The 20,715-nt window shown below is 37.1% G+C and overlaps 1 protein-coding gene across 4 annotated transcripts in view; it reads left to right on the top strand.

The window, feature by feature from the left end:
• The window catches only part of TOX2 (TOX high mobility group box family member 2), a 268,693-nt gene extending 254,955 nt beyond the window's left edge, over positions 1-13,738 (top strand). For all 4 annotated transcript variants that reach the window (XM_087959454.1, XM_026684000.2, XM_026684002.2 and 1 more), the window contains 3 exons: positions 4,303-4,710; positions 7,062-7,192; positions 12,616-13,738. In XM_087959454.1, coding sequence (XP_087815580.1) covers positions 4,303-4,710; positions 7,062-7,192; positions 12,616-12,652 — 576 coding nt within the window. In that variant the 3' untranslated portion in view covers positions 12,653-13,738. The remainder of the gene's footprint in view (positions 1-4,302; positions 4,711-7,061; positions 7,193-12,615) is intronic.
• The last annotated feature ends 6,977 nt before the right edge of the window (positions 13,739-20,715 follow it).

The following is a 20,715-nucleotide window of genomic DNA, read 5'->3' as shown; positions in this document are numbered from 1 at the left end:
AGCAATGATAAATTAGTTGCAACTCAGGGACATCTCTGGGGAAGAGCAAGTTTGTAAGAAACACACTATAACTATGCCATCAAAATGAATTTAAGTGTTAGCTACATTCTGTATGAACTAAGTAAAATATTCCAGTGTGCCTCAAGGATACAGAGTAAGAGTTGTAGTTTTCTTGGTTTCAAGAAATGTTGAGTGTTCTGGGGTTTCCTTGCAATCTTTGGAGACAAGGCTATGAGCTCAATTTGTGGTACAACTAAATCCGGTATTTTGATTTAGAAATATGCCTAAATACTTATTTGTCCGTATAATTAAGGAAAACTTGAAAGTTTTTTGCAGATATTCTAAACTCCTTAAAATAAAATTTCTAATAACTCAACCTGCCTCAGTCTATACCCTGGTCCAGCAGCTTTAGCAAAGTCATTCATGTCCAGGATCATATAGTGCTCTCAGAAGAATCAATAGGCAGATATTAGTCCCCATCTATTCAGGGATTGAGATCCACAAAGATTAGAATAGTGGTCATGGTTCATTAACAAATCAAACTTTTTTTTAGACAAAGAGACAAAGATTTTAATGAAAATTAAAATTATACAGGATCGATTTATTACCAGTGTTTATTAACAAACACAATTAAGCTCAGAATTTCCATCATATCTTTTTGCAATTGTTAAACAAATCAACTGGTGATTAAGTGAACTATACGGTTGTTAAGCAAATTTTTTTTCCTAAATTGATCACATTTGAGTACAGGATGGTGCAACTGGTCATAAATAAATAAATAAATAAATGCAGGCCTGTTGCAAAGTATCCAAAATGTGATCAAGTGTACACATGCAGGAAGTGATTCAAGTCCAGTTTATTCAATAAGATTCATTAGACCTGACATGGCAATTCAGATGTATTGAATTACAATATCAGATTACATCTTCCTCAGCCAATGGGTGTGGTAATGAGAATTTAAATAAAGGGGGACAAAACTAAAACAAAGCTATAGTTTTTAATCTATGATCAACCAGGGAGGAATTGTTTGGAATTTGAAGTGGTACATAATTGAAATTTAATTGATATAGAATATAAAGTATATACATAAAAATGGACACCCAGTGAAAATGTGAAAGAAAAGAACACACACACACACACACACACACACACACACTATGATCCATTGACCATATGAAAATCATTTCTGAGCAAAGGTAATGTAATTGCAATTGTTTTTCCTATACATAATAATGGCAGCATGTCTATGCTGAAGGAATAGCATAGACATATGAGGGGAACTATTATTGGATGATATCACAGAGATGCATTGTAGACAATGAGAATATAAACCTCAGGTGGTACAGTAACTCTAAATTTGATGAATCTCTAAATATGATAAATAAAATGAAGTGGCTTGGAATGGAATATTTAATAAAACAAAGGAGATATTGAACTATAATAATAGTTTAAAACCTATCCATTTTGCTAATGCACGTACATTTTTGAGTGAGTTTGGAATTGCCACCTTTGATCAGCAGCTATTATGTGTAAGGAAATTACAGTCTATGTTATAGCCTTTTCTTCTTAATTAGCAGGGCATTTTAAATGCTTGTTTGCTTTGATTTCAATATTTTTTCAATATAGTGAAACAATATTAAAAGGGGGAGGCAGAAATATCTTAACAGTGAGAATCAAAAAACAGAATCTTGATTTACTGATCATCTTGACCTATCAGTTTCCAGAGAGTCACTTGGCATTTTTTTAATGAAACACTTATTTGCTTCCTCATTTGCTATTGGCATGTGATTTCAATAAACAGGCTATAGATTGGGGGATGAGGGGAAAAAAGTATAGTCGTGGGAGAAGATAGGAAAGTGCTCTTTGTGTTGTAGACACAGCTCCCTCCCTCCCTCTCTCTCTCACTGATTATTACAGAGTCCCTTTACATAAATCCACCATGCAGTGGCCAGGCAGTGATGGCTTTTAATGTTAATATTATAAGGAAATAAATTTACTTTTAAACCACTACATCATTTTAATTTTAGTATAATTAAAATCAAGTAATCATACACTTCACGCTGTGCAATGAGCACTGAGGAACTTTGCCTAGAGTTAACTGAGCCATGCTTGAAGGTTAAGAGCTGTGGCAAAAAGGTCAAACAGGAAATAATCTGAGTCCCTTTCACTGGGTTAAGTGTTTCAAAAAATTCAAAACTGCATTGAATGAGTTTAAAGTTGAATATTTTGATGTTGGCATTCCATTCATGCTGCATCTAATTCATTGGCACACTATCTTACGGCATTTAGCAAAGCAGTAATGATAACTGTTGTGGAATTCTCTTTTTTTTTAAAAGGCAGTTTTAAAATCTGACTTTCATATTTAAATATAGCTAGGATGAAAGATTTTGGAGAGAAAAACCCATTTATCTTTGCAAGCAAATACCTTTAAAATATATCTATTCCCTTAGAGAGGTAAATAAATAAAATTCTGTTAGAAATTATCTGCATTTGAAGCAATCCACAAAATGGAAGCAGGTGGCATAGCAGATAGCATATGCAATTATGTCAAAACTGTGAGAATAAAGAAGAATCCTAATGGATAAGAACAGAGATCAGCAACATGGTGCTTATGGGCACCTGCAAGTCTCATTTCGCTTAACTTTTAAAAATTATTTTAAAATAAATAAATGGAAAGCTGACTTCAAATCAAAGTGTTATCTTCAAGATCAATTTATTTCCAATAACATCTGAGATTGTCATATACATAGGTATTCTTGGAAAATAAGTGTGATTAGAGCTGTAGCCCAATTGTTTTCCCTGGGAATTTGCCCATTAGACAGAAAATAATTAAAAATACTGGCAAAAGCGATAACTGTAGAGATAGTGGGATTAGACCACCATGTTGCCTTCTGGTTAGTCCTTAGATGGGAATTTACCAAGAAATCCGCAAAGGTTATAAGTTATATTGCAAGGTGATATGCCTGAAGGACAAAACAGAAAATTATTTCCTTATAATTGCTTTAAAAAAAAACCTACACATTTGTATCCTGTTATGGTAAGTATTTTGTGAAAGCACTTTCAGCATTCTGTCAAAATTCCAATTTGGGCTCAGGGACCCCAAATGTCTGCCCTCCTCTGGTTTAAGCTTTGACTAAGTAAAAAATGAAGCTAAATGAAATAATGATATAATAAACTGCCTTCTTTTTACTCCAAATTTGGCTATTTTGATTAGTTCTTCATGTGTTTGAAAAAAGTTGTCTGTTGTCCTTTAACTAGTTCTGGGTACATAGCATATTGTGTATTTAAGCTGTAGACCCTGAAGGATTTTATGTTAATTAAGCTTAAGTCCAATTGTGCTGCTGGTACTATTTTACAGTATTAATGAGCAAAGTGTTTTGTTTAGTTGATTTATTCTAATGCTGGGAAATGCAGTAAGTTTGTTAAACATTTTTCTGCCACTTATTCTTCATCAAAAACTGTAGACTTTTTACTTAATAGTACACTATTTATACTGTGAGAAATAATGTGAAGAATCAAGAATGCTATGATTCAGTTGCACATTAAAGCACAAGATGTAGTGGCCTTCAAGGGACTAAGGCCCTTATATTGGATGCATGTATTAGATCTTTACACCCAGGAGTAGGGAGGAACCCCAAGGCTAGGTTCCTAAAAAATGAAGAAATAGAAAAAGATTTCAGAATTCATCTTTGTTAACCTGGACCTTGTGATCTTCATTCAATACATATGTTATCAAGCATGGTACAACAAACCTCATGTAACTGACAAAACAAAAGACACTGCCCTAAATGTCCAGAGATTACGGTCTTTTAATGTCTTATTTTTATGTCTTATTTAAGAAATCCAGTATTTCATTGAGCTATTATTATTTTTTCTAAAATAGTTACTCCAATTGTGAAATCTCTAGCAGAGTTTATACAAATTAGAGAAAAAAGAAGATGGCATTAGCCACAGATGTTACAGAACAATATAGAATATGAGGCATTAATAACAAATTTAGTTGTCTGTTTGCTTCAGTGATCTTAAGTTACAGGAAATGAAGAAAAGCTAGTATGAACACATCTCCATTCTATTTTTTTAAAATCTTCATGAGATTCATATGTTGGAAAGGGATGTTCAGTCATGTATGTTAAATGTGTTCTTACATTTCTCTTCTCATCATGAGTGGAAACAAAGATAAAGATTTTGTAGAGAGATGAACAATGCTGTTCATTGATTAATCCAAAGGTCTAAGTTGCACTTAACTCATTTTCATTGCAATTTGTCCTCTTCATGTGTCCGTCTGTGTGTTTTCTCTCATAGAGTTCAGCTGACCAAGGCGAGACAAAAAATGTTCAGAGCAGCCAACCTTCAAAAATGATCCCACCCAAACAGCCCTTGTATACTATGCCACCGCAAGCCTCGTCACCTTACCCTGGCTTGGGCTCCTTCTTGTCCCCATCGGATCTGCAGAGCTACCGTGCTCACCCTCACCACAGCCTCTCCAGGACCCTGAGTTCCAAACCCATGTTGCCCAGTATCAGTGCCTCCCCACCTCCTTCTTTCCAGATTAGCCCCCCTCTCCATCAGCAACTCTCTTTGCATCACCCGCAGAGCTCCATCCTCAACCAGCCCCTCAGCATGCAGCAGGTTCCCCAGCAACCTATTTTGTCTCCTTCTATGGCACTACAGGTACAGCCCCCCATGAATTCTTCACCACCAGGCCAGCAGGTGAGTGGCTGAGTTCTGAAGCGACAGTTCTTAAACGGGCTGCGCATGTTTATAGCTTGCCTGAATGTGATGCTAGGATCTGTGAGTCTCATGTGGTATTTACTCATTTTAGCAACCCTGCTATTCTGCATTGAAAGTTATAGTTAAAAGGGGTTTTTGAAGAGAGTGGATGGGCACACAGTGCGGAATAGAAACCTGTTTGACTGTGCATCATGTCAATTCACCACTTATGGTATAATTAATAAACCGTGATTAACCAGATCTCAATATAAGAAGTGGCTTTTATTTTATTTATTAATTTAATTGCTGCCCATCTCATAGTGTTTGAAGCACTTTTCTGTGGAATCCATGGAAATTTACATGCCCTTTAGACAATACCATTTCCCAATGCAGCAAACCTGTTTTTATCACATAGGCAGTCCTTGTCTTATGACCATTTATGTAGCGACCATTCAGAAATATGAAAGTACTGAAAAAAGTGACATGGAGTTGGTGCTCATACTTAAAACCGTTGCAGCCATCTTCATAGTCATTTTTTTTTTTGCAATTCAGGCACTTGGCAACCGGTGTGTATTTATGATGGTTAAATGTGGTTGATGGGGCCATGTGGTTGCCCTTTGCAACCTTCCCAGCTGGCTTCTGGTGAGCAAAGTCAATGAGGAAAGCCAGATTTACTTAATGGTGTAATTACTTAACAAGCAAGTGATTTACTTAACTTTTGGCAAAAAAAAAAAAAGTCACAAAACCTGGCACAATCACGTGATACTCACTTAATGACCATATCACTTAGTGATGGAAATTCCAGTTCCAACTGTAGTTGCAAGTCAAGGACTATCTGTAATAATACCCTGTGCTATTTTTATAGTTTTCAAAGTATCTTCATGTTACATTCCTAAAATTTGGTAACAATTATTTGGCAATGTAATTTTCTCCTACTTAGTTTTGTTTGTTTTGTTTTGGTTTTTTGTTTTTGTTTTTGTAAAAATGAGTGTTACAGTAGCTAAAGCAAGTCTCTTTTAAAACTCCTTTGCCTTTGTCCAAACATTTGAAAAATGTGATCTCACTAGCTTTTACAATTGTGTTCCTGTGTCCCTATGCATCTTGGTTCCGATGGAGAAAAAACTGTTTTTAAATAGTCCCAAAAGTGCTTTCTAAAAAGCAACTGGACGTTCTTGTTTCCAGTTGCCTTTTGGGAAGCACCTTTGGGACAAAAGTGCTGGGTGACTAGAATCTCCACATGTTTTTAAATAGGATTATTATTCCCCCTTCCAGCCAAATAAAAATTGCATACTCCTGTACTAAATAATCACCAGCAAAAACATGGATTTGTTATTGGTGAATAATGGTAGAAGAATGAACAGTATACCCAATCAATTATAATTATTGTTGCTTGCAAACATGAACTATGGTTTTGATAGCCCCTAAGTTGCCTTTTATAACTGGATGGGGGGTTATATTTATTTATTTATTTTGTATACCTATTTCTGCTATTTATTTATTATTGGGGCAAATTACAGTGTAGTGATTTAAATCAAAACCAGCTGTGAATTATTCAGTGGGATGTTGAAGTAGCAATGAGTCAAATCCTAATTCTCCAGAGTAAGTGAACTTCAACCTAGAGGTTTGACCATGGATGTTTTCCATCATTGGTTCTCTCAAGCTAAATTTGTGTAGAACATATTTTCTAAATTTTATGATTGCCCTGTTTTGAGGCTACCCAGATTGTTGTAAATAAATAAAATAATGATTTGTTTATTTCCTCCAGGACCTTCACTGGCAGGTAAATTTAGTTGTTATTATGATTTCAGCTTTTCCCAACTGTATGCCTCCAGATACACTGGGACCACGTTTTTGAGAGTGCCAAGTTACCAGCAATCATAGCACATCTGGATGGCGTGGATTTCAGAAGGCTTGATTAGGGAAATATCTGAAATATTTCACATTAACTCTCTCATATTTTTTTCGGAACTACCTGAACATGGTTTCTACTAAAACCACAATGAAGATTTTTCTTGCCACATCCTCATATAATCAGCTATTTTAATAGTATAGTAAGACAGTAAATTTTTATAGCATAGTAAGACAGTAAATGTGAGGTGATTTTTTTTTTCAGAACGACAGTTTGTAAAGCTAGAATAAATAAGAAAACAGCAAATTGTTTTGCATAATAAATAATTTGAAATAAAAGTTCTTGAGCACATTCACAGTTGTTCAAATATCAGCATACCTAGTTCATCTGGGATTTCCCCTTTTTAACATTTTCTTGAATTGCTTATATAGAAAACCAAATTGTTCTGCTAATAACTAAGGTTCTAACTTTTCTATCTTCTGTTTTTGTCTTCTATTCTTAGGATTTTTCACATATTTCATCCGAGTTTCAGAACAGTGTTGGACCACGATCACCTGGTGCATCAAACCCTCCAGGAAATACTGACTGGGACAACGATTACTCCAGCAGAGAGTGTGGGATTAACCACTGCAGGCCAGTAAACAAAATAAAAAACTCCAACTTATTTAAAAGGCCCCTAAACGGCATTTATTTACACAATTGGAAAGTTACCATTTAAGGTCACAAAGAAAGAATAATGAAATAAACAAAACACCATATTCCAAAAATATGCACATGCGTGCTTTTATTTAGATTTTGCATTTCTGAGAAAGAAACCTATCTTGTTCCCAAAACAATTGCATGAATTTTCAGAGTAAAATGAACTATATTTAATCTAACAGAAACTTTAACTTTCTTTTTTTTCAATTTTTATTTTTATTCAAAGAATTAGTTTTCTTTTTCTTATTAAGAATTTTCTTGGTGTACTTAGTAATATGGGCTTCAGTAACTCAGCAGTTAAAGATGCGGAGCTTGTCTGCTGACAATCCAGGTTTGAGAGCCGAGCACTGTGCGACAGAGCACACTCCTGTTACTTGCCCCAACTCCTGCCCACCTAGCAGTTTGAAAACATGCAAATGCGAGTAGACAAATAGGTACCATTTTGGTGGGAAGGTAACAGCATTCTGTGCACCTCGGCATATAGTCACATTGGCCAGATGACCATGGAAATATCTTCAGACAATGATGGCTCCCTTGAATTAAGAAATGGAGATGATCACCGCTCCCTAGAGTCAGATACAATTGAACATGGGAAACCTTTACCTTTACCTAGTAATATATCTAAGACAGGACGATTTCCCTGATGAAGACTGAGGGACAGACTAACGAGAGGGAACAAATAGAAAGATGGGTTAATTTACAAAATGGAAAGAGTTACTTAATGCAGTAGTAGGCTATTCTAGGCAACTGGTTTCAGCATGAGGACAAAAACTAAAGATGGTGACAGCAATTATGCTGTTAAAGCCTTGCCCCATTTAATGTGTGCTGCTCCACAAATGTGGGCAAATCTGTATCTGTTGGAAATTGAAATAGCCAAGACTTATGAAACTGTCTGGATTTTGCCAGCCTAACAAGAAGCATTTTAGCCCTGAAAGATGGGGCAACTTTTTTTTTGCAGAATCTTCTGAATGTATGTGTTGTGATGATGCTTGATGTCATTCTTTGCAACATGAAGTAGCTTCTATTTGCTGGCTTGTTCTCACCAGACTTCCAGTAGTCTAAAGCCCTCAGAAAAATCTGAATTGGGATACACCATGAATTGTTGTTTTGCTAAGATGTTGCTTACTGGAATAAAATATATGACTGCTTTTCTCCAGTTAAAGCTACTGCTATGTTTTCAGTGTTCTTCATTTTAGATTAAATATATTACGCCTCTTGCCAATATTCAAGATTCACTGGCTGGATATTGTATCTTAATACAATTTTGCAACTTAGGCTGTATTTCTTAAACTCTTTATGTAAAGAATTATAAACCTGGTTTTGGGAATGGAGATGGAATTTCAAAAAAGTCCTGACAGAGAGAAATGTGTGAGAAATAAACTCAAACTAATGCCATCATGATCATCTTTGATATACAATGGGGTAGAAGAAACTCGTAACAGGTTTTCAATATTCTATTATTCTACCCTACAACAGTAAATGGTGTTCCTATAATCTCTGCTGAATCTTTTTCTTGATCTAGCCTACCTTGGAGGGCTGATATTTGGATAGAGGGAACTCATGAGAGCTCTCTGGAATAAATAGTCTGAATCATTAAGGCTATTAAGCAAACCACATATATTGTTGAATTGCATTGCAGTCAGATTGTCCAAACAAAAACAGACCACACTAATTCATGTTGGAGACTAGAAGATGCAGTCAAAATTATATAATCTTCCAAATCACTTAAATAAGTGAAGAAATAGCTTGGGGGGGGGGGGAGAGGAAATATAAAACATGGGAAATGCACTTAGTTGAAATTCAATTATTTATAATGATAATGTGTTTGAGAGAGCAGTTTGTAAAATTAATGAAGCTCTCGTACTGGAGAACCATACTATTCATGTTCATATTAATTCTGTGCTAAGGATAGGAAGATAGAACATGCTAAGTGCAGACTGTAAAAAGGACAGATAAATGAATTATGAGATAGCGGATACTGTAGATTGCCAATACCTTTGACAAACAGGTGCTTTAGTATATTTTCATTCCACAACAGAGGGCTGAAATTCATATTGATCTTGGATGTATTCACTTAAGTATGGACCTGCTATGGGCACATAAAAAAAGAGTAGAGCCAACCAGTTTTTTAATGGAGAAAGGATATACAGATGAGGCAACCTCTTTTATCTCTTACCTCTCTGTAGTTACTTTTCTCTCTATAGTTTATACTTCCAGCATAAAAATTTAGTTCTGGAGAAAAGTCTTGAACGTTGGTGGTGAAATATTTAGCATTGCCACATGTACTATATTATATATGTTTTATTCTATCTAAAACACAAGATTATAGCCTGCTTTGTATGTGAGTAAGGCATACCTGTCACGAAAATATACAATAGTAAGGTTCAGCGCGGATTCTCATTATGAATAGTTCTTTTTTTCTTAATTTCTAATGGGGGCAATGAAAGGCATATTTTTATCTGGAAAATTGTGAATGGGTTGAGGGGGTGAGGGCTAGATAACTTGGAAGTTGCACAGTTTTATTAGCTGAAATTCTTCCATGGAGCTCTTAGATGGGGGAACCAGTTATAGGTTTAAATTTGGTAAGGCTTTCCAGGATTTAGCTGATTTTGCAGAAATCTTAACTAACATTTAGAATTAGATTAGTATTTACATCACTTGTGTCTGTGTGTTTAAGTGTGAAAATAGATTTCAGAAGTCTATTTGCAGCAGTGTATTTCTACGAGCTTGTATTATAAGCAAATCCTATTAGCATTCAGCAAGTATAAAATATATTCAGATCAAAATGGTGGAGCCATTCATCACCTTTTTTACTAAAAGAATAATCAGAATTAGTCTTTGTCTTAGTCAAGATTTCTAAGAAGGCAGAACTTTTTGCTGCTACAACCTGTGGAAGTTGACAGAAAGATGAGAAAATTGTTGCTCTTACAAATGTCAGGCAAACTGAGATAACACTGCTAAGCATACCAAACAGAAATGCGGAAAGAGGGGCAGAGATTAATGGATTTTTCACTGTAACTTTTCATAATTATCACTAAAAGGAACAGCAAAATGCTGCAAATAAGAAAGCCAATGTTGGTCTGAACTAATACAACTGTATTTCCCAAATCATTCTCATCTATATTAGTCAGGTCAGATACTATCTTGAGTACTGCAATCCAAGGCTGAGCACCATGCTTTAGAAAGGATTTGCGCTGAATAGAGGCAAAGAAGAGGGAGGAAGATCTGAGCAATGTAGAAGACGTCTCCTACAAAGTGGCAGAGGAAGGTAGCCTTGAAAAAGAACAGTTGAGAGAGGATACGATAACATGTGCCAGATGGAGTGGAAAGCAGAACTTAAGATCTGTTCTTACTGTCCTGGGATGCAGAAAACAAAATAATGATTTCAAATTAAGGCAGCATCTAACTTGAGTATTAGGAATGGAAGAGCATATTTCCAAGAGTGGTGATCATCTTCACTGGATGTATTCCAGCAAAGGTTGGAGTGCTTTTACACACATTTCCACACTGAGCAGGGAGCTAAATGCTGTGGCCTAAATGGCCCCTTATGTTACTAAGCTGTATCACTTCACCACATGAGTAGGAAATATAGCAGTCCATCAGAGTCTCAGGTTTAGAATGGATTTAAAAGTATAATCACCATATTAATTTTTTCCTAAAGTTGCAGCACAATGCCAATCTCAGTTAAGTAAAACAACAGTGAATTATCTAGATAGATTATGCAACATAATACAGTATAGTAGTTAAAAGTGCACATCCACAGTTTGCATATGACCATTAGCTGGGCCAGTGGTGTCAGCTGTAAGAATAGTTACTGCCAGACTCTAGAGAATGAAAGCAATATTTTATTATGGATGGGATGTAAGACTTGACCATTTCAAATCATTCCATTTAGTTCTATATTGACTGTTTGATTGACAGCAACTCCCCAAGTTTACAGATTTCTCCCACTCTGTGAAGAATTCAGCCTGGAACCTTACGCATGTAAACTATGTACCCTAGCACTGATCTGGTATCTGTGGGCTGGCATTTCTGAGGATTTAACACCCAAACAATGAGGCACTACCTAGAATTGTATTTCCAGTTAGTTGGTAGGTAAAGGCCTGTTGTGAAACAAATCAAAAACAACAAAGCCTGGTTAACAGTTTGCAAAGAGATGGCAATATATCAGGCATGCCGCTTGTGTGCTCTGGTTGGCCTAACAGGCTTCTAAACAAAAGAGCTGCAAATGCTTTGATATCTGGAGTGCCAGTTGGCCATTGGAACAGAAGCCATATCCTCCACTATGGCTCCAAAGGTGAAGTCTGGCTTTTATTTGGGTAGCCAGCTATGCAGTTCATTCCCAGCCATGGCCCATGCCCAGCTATGATTGACAATGGAACTATAATTGGTCTTATATGTGTGGTAATGAGCAGCATCAGTGCTGTAATATCTGAAAAGCACACAGGGCTTTGATGTTTTTTGGTTTTGGTGCTCCCAACTGAGTCAGCTGCCTCCAGATAGACTAGTGAGCTAGTCTTATCTGTACGCAGTTGTTGTACTTGTTCCTTATGAGATTGTCTCTATAATGCCCCTGCCTAATATTTAGGGGCAGTACAATAAGCTATGAAGAGCCCCGGCTTACTTATTATCAGGATGTACAGTATATATGTGGGTATGGGCAGGGTGGGATTCAAAATTTTTAACTACTGGTTCTGTGGGTGTGGCTTAGTTGGTGGGTGTGGCTTGGTGGTCATGTTACTGGCTGAGCGTGGCCAACTCAATATCACTCACATCGAGGCACGCATCTCCTTGCCTGGCCTCTCATGACTGTGGGGATGCTGCAACAGTCGTAAATGTGAAAAATGGTCATAAGTCCCTTTTTTCAGTGCCATTGTAACTTTGAATGGTCACTCCACACAAGCAAAGTACCAGCAAAGGAAGGAAAAAAAACCTTTAGAGAAGTTCCTCAGACGGGAAGTATAGTCCTGTCAAGAATGTAATAAGGGTTAATGGAGAGGCAGTTTCTGTAAGCAACACCAGAATGTTTCCTTCCTGCCTTCCTTACAGGATTAGGCCAGTAATTTCTTCTAACAATGGGTTTTCCAAACTGCTTAAAATGTTAACAACCAGTTCTAGCAAATAGATGCGAACTGGTAGAATCCCATCCCTGGATATGGGTGAATTTCAAGCAGAGCGGACAAGTTGTTGATTTTTAATTTTCCTACTGTCTTTTACAATATGGACCTCACAATGCAGAGGTACAACACATGGGTACCTGCTAGTCTCATGGTTGCTGTGCTGTTTTTTTTTGTTTGTTTTTTGAGCAGCCTGTCACAATCTCACATCCTCTCTTTCTTTTTTTCTTCTTCTTACAGCATGCTTCCAAGGGACAAGTCACTCTACCTCACTTAAGCCCTGCCATCTCCATTCTGCAAAGGTGAAAAGGAAGGACACTTAAGTGAGTCTGTGACACAGGCTACCCAGGTGGGCATCAAGCAAGTCACATGGAAAAGAGAGCATGGCTTCATATCTTGATTCTGAGAGCAGCCTGTCCTTTGTTTTTTTTTCTCTCTCTCTTTTCTTCCTCCTTCCTTCCTTTCTCTTTCTTCTCAGAAGTCTACTGTATCTGGAAGCCAACCATACATAGATCATAAAAGAGCAAAATTTTCAAAGGTTCACCCCACCCCGCACGCAACTTTCTTGCTTACTACCAGCTTAGCTAAGGACCATTTTCCTAGCGAACTGCTTTTTAGATTCAGCACAGACTATGGCACAGCACTCAATGGCATTAGGCTTGGCTCAGCTGGAGGAGACGCTCTTTTGATGACTTGCTAAAAGGCACTAAACTTTGTGCAAGACAAATGTGAAGTCTGTGTGAATATTGTACATGCAAAAGGCCTTGAATGTCTGGCAAAGAATAAAAATTCAAAATAAAAATAAAACTATTGTTTGGAAGATGGGTGGACAAGAATAGCTGGGAAGCAAAAGTGCAAATATGAGAAGGAAACAATGTGAAAAAAGACCATGAAAAATATGATTTGTTGGATAGTTGTAAGTAGCTTACTTAAATGTTTTAGAAGTGTGCTAAAGACATCTTTAAAATTCTTTTGTGGAAGAAATAGTAGTTTACTTTATAGTAAAAGCATTTTATATTAATTGTAGCACATTTTTTTAGTTATACATAGAATGGAGATATGTATAAAAAAACAAATGAAAAAAAAACCCTGCCAAACTTGTTTCTATTATTTGTACAGCAAGAAATGGACAATTTATATCCATGTTATATGGCATTATTATATTTTTTTCAGCCATATGTCCATCTATTTAAAATTGCTGACAAGGATTTTTGTCTATTTATGAAAAAAATAGAAAGCAGAATTACAGTTTATGAAAAGTGCGTTTTCCATGTTTTTTTAATTATTTTTTATTTTCTTTGTGTTGCTGTTTATACAGTACCTGCACATTTTGACTCACAAGGCTTATCTTACCTTTCTTTATAATAAAACATAAAAAAGTAGAATCCAAGGCGTCACATTTTTTTGTGGGTCATACAAAGGTATCACTCTGTGCTGCCATTTCTCACCAATGAAAATATTGTGGAATATGCTTCCAGCAGATGTATTTGCATCACTTCTATGGTTATGGGAGTATCTGGGCACACATGGAGTTCCTTTGCTTATAAAGCATACTTCTTCTCTTTAATGGAGGATTAAGAACACACAAAGTGGATGCATTTACAGAATTGCTCTTTGTTTCAAAATACACAGGAGAACTTCCATCATCACACAACACAGAAGAGCCCAGAGTATCTTAAATGCTAATACATTAACTCTAGCTCAAGTTTTAATGGACTAGAATCTGTCTATTGAGATAGATTTGCTTGCTCAGGAATTCTTGTGTGTATCATGCATAAGGCTCTGAATAATAACTATATGCTTTAAGGAAGAGTTAAGCACCTTTCAATACATGAACACTGGCTAAGATCAGATCGCCATTTTAATTAGTTGATCATATATAAACCTTTGATCCATGGTATGCTTTCTGCAAGACTACTATCCAGCACCTAGCTCTTCCAAAAGAGATGATGGACTTGGGAAACCTGGTATTTTTGTTTGTATATATGTAATGTCTGACCTTCTTTTAAATAGTTATAAACAAATTCATTATTCCTTCCTTTTCTTTGCATTACAAGAATCTCTTCAGCCCCTTATTTAGTCCTTTTTCAATCATCAAAAACATAAATCCTCACTTCATTTTTTTCCCTTTTTGAGAAAAAAATGCATAGAGATTTCTTAGTCATTTATAAAAGTATTTGTTGTTTTATTCCTGACCATACAGATCTTTTTTGCCAGTTCTGACATCTTTACAATCCATTCCTTCATTGTGGGAATTTCCATTTCTTCCTTCATTCTGCATTAAAAATCTTGGTGGGAACTTGGTGTTTTTACACATGAGCAGATCCATGGAGAATCTAAAATGGAATACATGCTTTTGACAATCGGTTGACCTTTAAGTGTGATGGTGCAGACTTCAAGCATAAGAAAGAAAAGATCTCTAGATGTTCTATTATCTATCTATAGTGATATTTTGCTACATCTGTGTGAAAACTGTTTTTGATAGTCATGTTATAGATGTGGACTGACACACAGAAGCAAATCCCATCAAGTTTGTCGGACTTACTTCCGGGTAAGTGAATATACAAGTGTAGCATTAGATACAACATTACATTTAAGCTATTTTGATTTATTAATGGCTTGGACTGTTCTCATCCTGACATAAAATCAATGGTTTTCCTCTCAAGCTTTTGACATGAGAATAATACTTCTGTAGAATTTTTTGTACACCAGCCCTTTATGCCATTGCTCCAAACATTTCCATTTTCCTTTTTAAGGAAGCAGAATAGCAGTAATGCATGGGGTGGGAGTTGCTGAACTGAATAAGTACTATTTCCCACAGTTCTTTAAAAAGTTTAATTGGCTTATTCATATCTTTCAAATTCATTCAGCATGGCTGGCAGGGTTGGCTCCAGTTGTTTTGGCACTCTAGTTTCATTTGTGCATCCTTTAATGTTTGGGTCAACTTCTAATTCTTTTAGAAATCTCCAAAAGGTACTCCTCTTTTTTAAAAAAAATGTTTTAGATTTACACTTACGATTGGGGCGGGGGTGGATATCTTTTTTTTTCTTTTCTGGGATATTTTCATGCTCTTTATATTATATTTGACATATTTTGTCAAATATGTTTAATGTATTTGTTAATCCCCACTTTGCTAAAATTGATGTTCAATTTGCAATTTTGCCTTGTGTGAATTGGTAAAAGAATGTTGAAATTCTTTGAGATCATTTTCTTAGACACATATAGAAAGATGGAGGTACATCTGACACCATAACTGAGGTTTCCAACCACAAGCCATTTTCATGCATCCTTGTGTCAGTGGCCTTGTGTCAGTTTCTGTCGGGGACTGGATACTCCACAACAAACCACGTTACTCACAAATAAAGATGTGTGAAGTTAGAGTTTATTGCAGTTCCTCCAATCACGATCAGCAACAACAACGGCACTCCGTGCAAAGTCAGCATTGAGAGCAATTGCTTCTCAATGCTATTTATATCGCTATTTACCCCTCCCAACTAACCTAATATCTGCCCATTAACTACTACTCTACGCCCCTGCCCTGTGCCTTAATTATACCTATTGTCAGCTCTTCTCCTTACTCCTATCCATGTAGACCACCCCTCCATCTGGTTACATCCCATCCTATATCCCCCTTCCGTCCAATGCAGTATCTGCAGCAAGAGGGAAACATCAAGTGAAAAACAATCCGGTGGCCCTGTGCAACAGCGGATTGAACTGCCCATGCCCTCCCATGCAAGAACAAGGCATGGCGGCATTGCCTTCACCCGGCTGCGATGAGCTGCTCCCAAAGAGCGCCGGAAGAGCGCCATCACGGTCATCGGGCTGTGGCCATTAGAGTGCTGTGTTGGGGGGAATACACCAGTATATCTGACGGACTCTGGAAGATAGCCGAAAGACTGCCATAAAGTTTGTCAGGCGCTGGAAACTGGCCAGAGTGCTGAACCCGACACCTTGCATCTATGGACATGGAAATGCCATTCTAGCAGTGAATGCCATTTTTTAAAAAAAAAAAAAAATCAATATATCATGGCCTCTGCTTGAATAGATGGCCTGTGCAATCATACTGGAAATTATTGGGACATCCTGCCTTTTACCTCTTGAGATCCTGGGAGAAGATAAGAATATGCCATCATGAGTATGAAAACATGCTAAAATGCAGACTTATCAAAATTCCAAAACTAGGAATTTTGAAGTGCTCCATGACATAACAAAAACGCTAACAATGTATTATTTTTTGAATCTGTGCAGAGGGAAAAAGAATGTTAACTTAGGACTCAACTTGAGGGATGACATAGATCCAACAGAAAAGAAATACAGGGCATAAAGAAGGTAACTATGCTGAAGCTTATACATGGAGATCCCATTGCAAAATAGCTCAATATTTGAAGCTATTAGATGAACTAATAATATTCCAAGGGTTATTCCAATAAATCGGAAACTCTTCACATGTTCCTATTCATGCATAACACACCATACACACAAACACACACACACACACCAGGAAAAAAATGCTAGATTACCATGAAATGCTATGAAATAAAGTTTGGGGGAAGCTGCTCAAATGAACTTTCCACCTTTGAGCATCTCAGAATTTTTAAAGTGCCCAGGGAACACAAAGCCCATTCTATCATTATTTGTTAGATCACACATGACAGTTCATGTGTGTAGTAGCTATTTGCTTCCTAGCAGAGTAGATTTATATGCTTTCTGCCACTGCACTCAAGATAACTCATTGTTCAACAATGTTTACACTTTACAGTGTTTTAGTTAACAGTTTAATGGATGTGATAGAAGAGGGAAAAGGAAAACTAAAAAAAAAAAAATTCTATGAGACAGCTCTTGGAGGAAGTAGCTACAAGTGATGAAGTCCTAGACTGGCCTAAGATGGAATGAAGGAAATAGCGCACTGTCTCACTTCTGGTCCTGATGCTACCTGGTGGAATTGCCACAGATAATTGCAGTTCTGTGAACATCTGCCTTGCTAATAGGTTGTGCTTTATTTCTGCATCTTGAATTACTATTTTTCAAAGCTACTTTTTTTCCAACCAGGCACCATTCAAGCCTATTGATCAAATCAAGCTATTGATCAAGCATTCAAGCCTATTGATCAAATCAAGTGTAAAAGTATCAGAGGCATCTCAGACAATTCAAGCATCTTTAGGACAATAGCATCATTTTTACATGACCTTTGGCAACTCTGTCATGATCTAGAACAGCGGTTTTAAAACTGTTTGACCCTTTTCCAAGTCTTATAAATATCATTAGGTAAAGGTAAAGGTTCCCCTTGCACGTACAGTACGTACTAGTCATTTTCAGCTCTAGGGGGCGGTGTTCATCTCCGTTACAAAGCCAAAGAGTCAGCCCTGTCCAAAGATGTCACGTGGCCGGCATGACTAAATGCAAAGGCACACGGAACGCTGTAGCCTTCCCACCAAAGTCTGGTGCCTATTTTTCTACTTGCATTTTTACATGCTTTCAAACTGCTAGGTTGGCAGAAGCTGGGAAAGTAACTGGAGCTCACTCAGTTATGCGATGCTAGAGATTCAAACCACTGAACTGCCTACCTTTCTGATCAACAAGCTCAGCATCTTAGCCACTGAGCCACCTCATCCCTTTATAAATGTCATTACCTCCACAAAACAACACACAAACACAAACCCCAAAAACTTTAACCTTAGACTGTCTACTATTGACCTCACCCCTTTCCTAAGAGGGGGCATGCATAAGCGCACCAACGTGCCTACCATCTCTGTCCTATTGTTCTTTTTATTTTTCTTATATGTATCCATTTCATGTATTCATAACTTTGTTTATGCTTATACCTATTATCTTGTAAGCGATTGACAAATTAAATAAATAAATGTTGTTTTATACAGCTGTCTCAAATTGGAACTTCAACTCACAACTTACAAATTACCCCCAATTTATGCCCAGTTTAAGAATCACTGACTTAGAATAATAATGAATAAGAAGTGTCAATTAAGAACAACAATATCAGTCCTATTCCATTTCTGCACTTTTAATTAAAATGGTAAAATCATTCCATACCCTGGCGCCTTGATTTGTACTGGCAGAACCGTAGAGAATTTTCTGTGCATAGGCATGAATAGTAATAAATCAGTTTAAGTAGAATTTTATTTGTGGTAGTGTATTTCACACCTGTCAATGAGCTGCTACTGCTTTTCCTTTTCCAGTGTATCTCATTTCATTTACTTTAGATAAAATGTTCCCCTTTTTTGCAGTATTATTATTTTGACTCATTTCTATAACCTATTAATATCATTTTACTTTTGTTTCTTTTATTTCTGGAATATGTTAGTATATCCAGCATTTGGTCTATTATAGCTTTGGTAAATATTCCCTTTACACTTTCATCCAAATCCAAATCATGAATAAAAATGTTTAAGAACACTGAACACAGTACCAAATCTTGTGGCGTGCTGCTTGATCCCTCACTCCAATTAAATCAGCAACTGTTGATGACTGCTTCTAGAGTAGGGGTGTCAAACTCAATTTCATTGAGGGCAACATCAGGGTTGTGTTTGACCTTGGACGGTGTGGCCGGCTCAACGTCACACATGCTGGGGGTGGATGTAGTGCAGGGGTGGGATTCTACAGGTTCGCACCTATTCGTTAGAACCGGTTGTTAACATGCTAAGCAGTTTGGAGAACCTGTTGTTAGAAGAAATTACTAGCCTAATCCTGTAAGGAAGGCAGGAAGGAAACATTCTGGTGTTGCTTACGGAAACTGCCTCTCCATTAACCCTTATTACGTTCTTGGCAGGACTAGACTTCCTGTCTCTAGAACGTCTCTGGAGTTATTTTTCCCTCCTTTGCTGGTACTTTGCTTGTGTGGAGTGACCATTCAAAGTTACAATGGCACTGAAAAAAGTGACATGACCATTTTTCACACTTACAACTGTTGCATCATCCCCACAGTCATGAGAGGCCAGGCGAGGAGATGCGTGCCTCAATGTGAGTGATATTGAGTTGGCCACACCCAGCCAATAACATGACCACCAAGCCATGTCCACCCAGTCACATGACCATCAAGCCATGCCCACCACCTAAGCCACGCCCACAGAACTGGTTGTTAAAAATTTGAATCCTACCCCTGATGTAGTGGCCCAAGCGTTCTGACAGTGAAAACAGGCTCCCTAGTTCCAGTTTTGGCTGCGATGGGCTCTAGCAAAATGGAGCAAAAATGGAGCTCATGAGAGTGACACATGACCCTCCCAAGCTCTGTTTTTGTTGGCAGAAGCAACACAGGCTGGTCCCTCGCTGTTTCCAGGACGGCCCCACAGACCAAATCTAAGCACCCCATGGGCCAGATCCGGCCCCCGAGCCTTGAGTTTGACACCCCTGTTCTAGAGTCTAGTTTTCAAGCCACATGAAGATCATAACAGATATGAAATCCAGATATGTTTACAGCATTTCTCTATCAACTAAGGGATCAAAAATGAAAATAAACAGAGCCAGACAACAAATTTTATTGACAAAATCCATGCTGTTTTCAAATAATGCATTGTTTTCAAGATGCTTTCAAATAAATGATAATCATTTCTAGATCTTCCCAAGTGTTGATGTCAGACTGATTATTGCTCCTTACGTCCTTCTTTTTTCTTCTCTGAAATTACAACTTAATCTAATTCTTAGTACATTAGAGTTAATCGAATAATAATTTGATTCTATACTGCACTGGTCAGAATACTGCATCAATACTCGAATACTGCATCAATTGTGGACCTCACCTTTTATATTTTGTGCTCTCTTTTCCAGAATATGTCCATTCATTAGGGGCATCTGGACTGGCATCTGCAACTAGCCACAATGAGACCAAAATGACAAGTGTGGAATAGACTTCATAACATAAGCTCTTCCCTTTCACACATATTTCACCACTTGCCATTCCCCTTGCCTACATTCTGCATATGTACATGAATACTTGAAGTTAGACACAGTAACATCAACAGTCCCTTTCATTTCCTGTTTCTATGAATACTGACTCCCATTTCAGAAAATGGTTATAATCTATGAAAGCTGTGGAGGGTAACACCACGAATTGCCTAGAAAAGTCCATCAATAAATGCCTTTATGACATAGAATAGGGAGAAATACTTTCTCATATTTCAGCAGTGTCATCTAAACTCAGACAAAGTATGGTTAACCTTGACTACTGCTGGTTGCAAGAATCTATACAAAGTAGTCCTCGATTTAAAGCCACAATTGAGCCCAAAATTTCTGTTGCTAAGTGTGACAATTATGAAGTGAATTTTATTTATTTAGGAGATTTATATTGCTGCCACATCAACTCAAGGCAACTTACAAGAATATAATAAG

The sequence above is a fragment of the Notechis scutatus genome, chromosome 3, assembly GCF_049901735.1.
Source record: "Notechis scutatus isolate UNSWTSFEM ecotype Mainland chromosome 3, rNotScu1.2, whole genome shotgun sequence".
NCBI lineage: Eukaryota > Metazoa > Chordata > Lepidosauria > Squamata > Elapidae > Notechis > Notechis scutatus.
The sequence above is the reverse complement of the archived record's forward strand: the minus strand, read 5'-3'. Positions and strand labels throughout refer to the sequence as shown.